Source organism: Dermochelys coriacea, chromosome 1 (genome assembly GCF_009764565.3).
Source record: "Dermochelys coriacea isolate rDerCor1 chromosome 1, rDerCor1.pri.v4, whole genome shotgun sequence".
Taxonomy (NCBI): domain Eukaryota; kingdom Metazoa; phylum Chordata; order Testudines; family Dermochelyidae; genus Dermochelys; species Dermochelys coriacea.
In genome coordinates this window covers 81,974,596-81,981,316 of record NC_050068.2, presented here as the reverse complement: position 1 = coordinate 81,981,316, position 6,721 = coordinate 81,974,596, and the positions used below count along the sequence as shown (strand labels likewise).

Here is a 6,721-nt window from a genome sequence, read left to right as displayed (position 1 = left end):
CCCCATACCAGCACGGCAGAGTCCTGAGAGTTGGCCAGGAATGCGATTTATACTTGGGAGGATGGAGGCGTCTCCACCTTACTGCTGCCCTTCTGTGGGATTGGAAAGAGACTGCTGACGCGCTGAAGATGTCTAAAGCTCTGGCTTTCTATATACGCCGGGGGAGGGGGGGGGGGCAAGATGCTGAGAGACCCCCCAAGGAACAACAGAGGGAGGAGAAATGAATCCTGCCCAGGAGACAGGCAGAAGAGGCCACTGCTCAGTGAATGCTGGTACATGAACAGGAGAGGACAGCCTGCAGCTTCCTAGCCCAATAAACCAGCCCTTGCTTAAAGGTGGGTGTGGGGGGAGGGGGGCAGGTTAACCCTCGGGAAGCATGCAGCTGTGAACACGCTGCACTCAGAAGGCCCCAGCCCCCAGTTCCGCCTCCCTTCTGCTCCAGGGGAACATTTCAAAAGCGCGATTTCGGTTGCCCGGGTTGCGTTGCGGGTTGGACTCGCTGGCTTGCCGTACTCCGAGCGAGCGCGTGGGGGACCGCCTCTCTTGCGGCTGTTGCCGCCGCCGCCGCCGCCTCTGGAACTGCCGCGCTCGCGGGATTCGAAACGCCACAATGGCTCAGAACGTTCAGAACGTGACATTGGCTCTGACGCTGCCCATCACCTGCCACATTTGCCTGGGAAAGGTAATGGCGCTGCCGCTGCTGGGCCAAGCGAGCGGGGGTAGCGGGAGCCGGCTTGCACCTCCTCCCCCAAATGTGCTCGGAGGCTGGGGGGGCTGCGGCTCTAAGGAGCCTCGCAACAAGTGCAGCCGCGATCAGGGATTGGGCAGGTGCCTGGATTTACCGTTGTCCCTTTAAACAGCTCCCGAAGTGGCGCCGGAGAGGGACCGAGGGGAAAAGTTGGGGATGAGTGGTTATGCCAGGGCGGGGAGGGAGGACCCACGCCGGGTGGTGTATGCCGAGCCGGGATCGTGACTAGTGGCGTTTTACTGCTAGCAAGTTTTATTGCCACCTTTCCGATTATGGGAACCATGCGCTGCGCTCGTTAAAAGAAATAATGTCCAGCCCTGCGAGTTAACGGAGAGAGTGAAAGGGGAAATGGCCCTTCGGCTGAGTGGCCCCTAAACACGGTTTATCCCTCCCCCTGAATGTGGATAAAAAAGCTTTGTCTTTCGAGCTCTTCGGATGAGTGGTGAGTAATGTGTTCTTTGAAGCAGGGAACTGCATGTTAAAGAACGACTGGAACAAATATTTCAGGTGCTGGATGTGGAACAGAGTAGATCAAACAATGCGGAGCCAAAGTCTACTCCAGGCAGCTGAAAAATGTTCCATTTTCCTAATTGAAGTTCTCTCGGGCCAGAATCTCTTCCCTTGGCCCTCGAGATTGGGGAGGGCTACTGCTGAAAGTTGGTATAATTCTTCAAGAACTCATTTTCATGACTGGTTGCTTTCCAAATTCACTTTCTTTTCTATTTCCTCTTCTCCACCCCAAAATAAATAAAAGACTTTGTGAAGAGGGACTACTACTAGGAAATAGTTTCTGTGCTCTGGACTTGTTGGTGAGTGTGTGTGTGCTGGGGGGGGTCCCTCTTTGCTAAGTGACAATGAGGTTTTTTTTGCAAGGTGTTAGGAGGGGGAGATGCCTGACACACAAAGTGGGTAAGGCATAGGGCAAATGTGGTCCTGAGATGCATGCAGCTCTTTTACAGTTAAAGTGTGGCTCATGGAGATTCCCCCCCACACACACACCTCCCCATTCTACGCCTACCAGACTGGGGGGGGCGGGCAGGTGGGAGAGAGGGGAGCTTGGGACTTCTGCCCTGTGGCGAGATGGTGGGACTAGGTGCTTCTGCCCTACAGGGAAGGGAACCTAAAGAGCCTTAGCTCTGTGGGGGGGACACCTTGGGGCAGTTGCCCTGTGCCCTGGTAGGCACCACCCTGTGGGGCAGGTTGTGCGTATCTTGTGGCTCTTGAACATCTGAAGATTACTGTCTACAGCTTGGAGAGTCAGTAAGTTTGGACACTCCTGGCATAGGGGATGCCCATACTCCAACTGCTCACACTTGCTAAGTGTCTCAATTCTGATCTGGAGGAAGAAGAGGCTAGTTCATTCACTGTCCATGCTGACTATTCATTTCTTGCCTTTTCTGCTGAGACTCAACAAGGTCTTGTTGGTCTTACGGTCTTGCTTCTGATTCTGTGGATACCTGCTTGCAATTAACTGAAGGAGACCATCAACAGTTTTGAACGCCATGGTACAGAATGGCTTTTCTCCAAAATCTGTGCTTTGTTCTTTAGAACAGTGGTTCTCAAACTTTTTTTTTTTTTTTGGCAGCCCACTTAAAAATTTCTGAGGGTCCTGGCGGACCATTTAATGATCTTGCCAAATGTTGTTTGTACCATTAGCTAACTATTGTAAAGCGCTTTGGATAAGTGCTATATTAAAAAAAAAAATCCCTTTAATTAATGTGTGTTAGTTCTACAAATAAAAGCACACAACTCGTATTTTAATATCAGTAGTCTTACCTTTCTAATTCAATGGATGTACCCTCTCTCCCCTGCTGCAGCAGCCTCCAAGATGGGGCTGGGAAGGAGGGGGGGTCTTTCCCTCTCTCCCCCTCCACGGCAGCCTCCGAACTGGGGCTGGGAAGGAGGGCGGTCTCTCCCCAGCAGCTGCAGCCCTGGACCTGGGGAAAGTCGCCTCTTTCTCTGGCCGCCACAGCCCTGAACATCCCAAATTCCCCCCCACACACCCTCTTCTCACCCCACTGGCCCCTCCCACCAACCCTTTATTCCCCCCCAAGGCCACCACCTCACCTCACATGTGTGTCTTCTCCAAGGTCCAGGCACCTAATTATTGGAGCCCTTTATGCTCTTGTGTGCGGCCGCCCAGGTGCTCACCTTAGAGGGAACTATCTGCGGACCACTGGAAGGGAGCTCGCAGATCACTGGTGGTCCATGGACCACAGTTTGAGGACCTCTGCTTTTAAAGGTTTTCATGATACTTTAAGTTCAGTACATATTACATCAAGATAAATATGTTGACGTTATAAATGGACCTGGTAGTAACTCTTGCAGTTGAGGATGTTTAGTCGTTCGTAACTTTACCAAACTTCAGCCATTCTCGGTGAAACTTTCCCTACTAAGTGTTTGCTCTTAACTGAAATTTTTTGGAAAACTTTTCAACAAAAACAGTTCAGAACCAAGAACAGGATTAAGGGGGAAATATGTTTTCTTGCTAATGTAGTACAAATTCTTGTAGTACAGCTGTTTTTTGTTGAAAAGTTCTTGTGCCTGCATGCTTTTGAGCATGTGCTTGAAATTTGGCAGGGGAGTCACCCTGGAGTCAGAGAGGTGCCTTTTGCTGTCCCATGAAAATTGTGCAGGGTTTGGATGGTATGTGATAAATAAGGCATGGAGCCACACATTCAGTGGTGAAGGTAAAAAGAAATATTGAATGAATAGCTACTCATTAACTGAAGGCCCTCCGTTCTGTGCACTGAGTGAGGCAGAAGTCCTGTGGGGAATAAATAGTGTGTGATCAAGTAATTTAAAGATTGAATCATAATATATATGCACAGGGGGTGGGGTAGGAAATAAATTAAAATTGTGCAGGTGACTTTAATTTTGGAATTTCATAGGTTTTGAATACCTGACATTGCAACCTTAATATTGTTTTAATCTGAATATTATCTTATATTTAAGTTTTATTTTAACTGTGAGCTCTGTGGTCATGGGCTATCTCTTTGTTCTGTGTTTGTACAGTGCCTAGCACAATGGAGTCTTCGGACTAGGGCTCTGAGGTGCTGCAGTTATACTGTATATTGATGATGGTTCTTGAATGTATTGCCAGCTGCACGACTTTAGCTCTTGAAGACTTTTTCTTAACCACCCTTCTTAAAGAATACCGAGCATCATTACTTGAAGTTTATTGGCAAGGCATCCAGAACGTTGTTTCCATTTTTATTATCTGAAGGGTTGACAGCTTGCTTAGGCTCAATCCTGCACTCACTGAAGTCTATAGTAAGTAGACTTCTGAAGATATGACCAATGGCCTCAGTACGTTTGCTACTCAGCTAATTTTTTGTTTTAAAAAAAAATGTTAAAACACATTATTGCTGTAAGAAAGCAGAGTGTTAAACAATCCTTAATTAAGCAACTGGTTAACTGATTACCCGTACATGTTTCTTAGGGTTCTTTTTAATTCTGATGGCTTAACTAAAGAAAAGAACTCAGAGTTGAATTTAGCTTTGTAGAGTTTTGTTAAATATCCTTAACAGCAAGTAATAGCATAGGATATAAGAAAACAAAAAATTGTATTGGGCTGTGACTTAATCAACAAAAGCTAGAAAATTGGTGGATATAACCATTCACATTATCAAGATCAACTCTCAATAGAAAATAATACTTGTACTCGACCACTAGCTAGAGAAGATTTACCTTTAGATTTTTGATTTTCTCAGATTGGAGCCTCACTTGTGCCAATTGGTTATCAACTCTAGTGTTGCTAACACGAGGGGAATGCTGGGAGGGACAATCCAAAGCTAAAGCATAAGGCAGTTTGGTCAATCACTTTCATGCCATTTCACCAAGCTCTCCTTCCTGATGGATCTATGGTGGTCAACCATTCTAACCTACTTTCCCACAAATTATATTCGCCCCAGAATCTGACTAATCCTCCTAACTGTCTAGCACATATTTCTACATTTATGACAGACTATATAGACTGAGTGCGGTTCAAAACGCTTGTACACTTGATCTGTATTCATGTCTATATGAAACGATTTACAAGGGTAGACACTTGTACTGTAATGTTCTGCAATTTCCGTTAACAAACTTGTTCAGTTTCAAAGCTACTCTAGGACAATCTTGATTGGAACCTTTTGCAAAACAAGGACACGAACCGTAACTCTGTGACAACCTTTAAAGTACATACACAAACATACAAGTACACTTCCTACTAATTAGCTATCGAGTTTCAGGAAAGGGTCAATTGATTTGGGTCATAATCCAAGGGAAAAATCTGTGGACTGCTTATCACCAGATCTTTGCTCCAACGTTAGCAGCTTTCAGCTCAGTTATTGTTCACAGCGGAAGTTAACGCTGCAAATGCAGATGAAGCAAAGGACAGACACAACTATAGTCTTTTCCTTGCATAGTAGTGGGCAACCCAGACTTCTGGAAAATAGAAAGAGACAGTTAAAGATACCTATCCAACATAGTTACTTGATGTCACCAGAGGACTCCCAGGTGGCCAGCCCAGGATCTCAGTCATCTCCCTTCCAGGTGTCTCCAGCTTTAAGAAAGCAGTGTGCTGCAGGAGATGGCCATTTTCTCCCATTTCTGCTGGGTGTTTCAGCTTGGTTCCTTTTCTTGGAGATGCTGGTGTGGACCAATCAGATGTTGATCCAGGCCTCTGGACATTTTGAATCTTCAGCAACCAAAATGAGAGGTATCCTCTCTCCCTGTATAGTCATCACCTTTTAGAGTTCTTGCAGCTAGGACTGGAATTTTCCAGTCCCTCTGTGCAGCACATCTTCTCACACCAGCTTGTGTAAGACAAGTTAGGCCATAGCTGTTGCTACAACCATCCTGGACATACTGTGAACACCAGCTAAATTGCTCCAGTCTGCAACTTACCTCTGCAAATCGCTTTCCATGGGTCCCTCTGCCTGCTATGCATCCTTTGGCCACCTTTGCAGTTATGCTTGCTCAATTTGCAGTTTCTACATCTGTGCTCTGCTAGCTGCTAAAATATCCAGTTTAAAGTTCATATAATTATACAAAGAGCTTCTATATTCTCTGATGCTCTTTTAATTTGTTTTAGCAGTCCATTGCATAATGGAAAATCACTTCAAGAACTGTTGTTTTCCAGCAGGGCAGAACAGCTGTATAACTTTTCCATTTCTGTTCTTGTTTTAATAACAGTGATGGGGCCACTTTTATATGAATGAGTTGATGCCATGCATTATTAACCAAACAGTTACATTTATGATTATTCCATTCTGTGATTGAGTGTGCTTATAAACACAATTTTTGGTTTCAGTTCCTTTTATTTGCTCCCTCTTTCAGGACAGATATATTTCACTAACTTGATAGTTTAAGCATGCTTGAGTGCAGATATTAGCCCTACTTGTTCACTTTGTCATTAAGCTTAGGAATCCGTATGATTGCAACCCCTTTATCTCCCTAATAGGATTGCTTATGAGATAAACCCTGTCATTAAAGATTACAATATTTTGCCCAAACCTGTATCACTTATAGCCGACTTCCGTTTATGTGGAATATAATATAAAGTTATATTTCTGTGTATAACTTTTAATCAGAATATTAGAGTCCATCAAGTTCCCTGTTTTTCAGTAAGATATATGATGCCAGATACAGTAATGTTTCATATTCATTTTTTGTTCATTCAAAGATGGGGGAAAAAAATTTTCCCCCCAGTTGCCTCAACAGTATGTTCTTCTGAAAAGCTGCAGCAACTCCAAGTTTCCTCAGGCTATCTAAAGAAATCATGCCTGTTAGACCTGGAGTTTTTTCTCTGATCCCTCTGTCCTGTCTCTTCTAAACAGTCTTGTTGCCTGGAAAATTCATAATAGTGACTCAGACTTTGGGGTCTTCATTGCTACACTGGTTTCAAAGTGACATGAATGTGCACAGGATTAGACATTTCCAGTTAGCTGTGCAAAAAGCCTGTCTAACAACGTAATCAATAGACATTTT

The 6,721-nt window shown here is 44.9% G+C and overlaps 1 protein-coding gene across 1 annotated transcript in view; it reads left to right on the top strand.

Annotated features, from left to right (window-relative positions):
• The first annotated feature begins 310 nt into the window (after positions 1-310).
• OBI1 (ORC ubiquitin ligase 1) overlaps positions 311-6,721 on the top strand; it is a 30,328-nt gene continuing 23,917 nt past the window's right edge. Inside the window, 1 exon segment of the mRNA XM_038387930.2 lies at positions 311-682. Within this exon segment, the coding sequence (XP_038243858.2) occupies positions 611-682 (72 nt within the window). The 5' untranslated portion in view covers positions 311-610.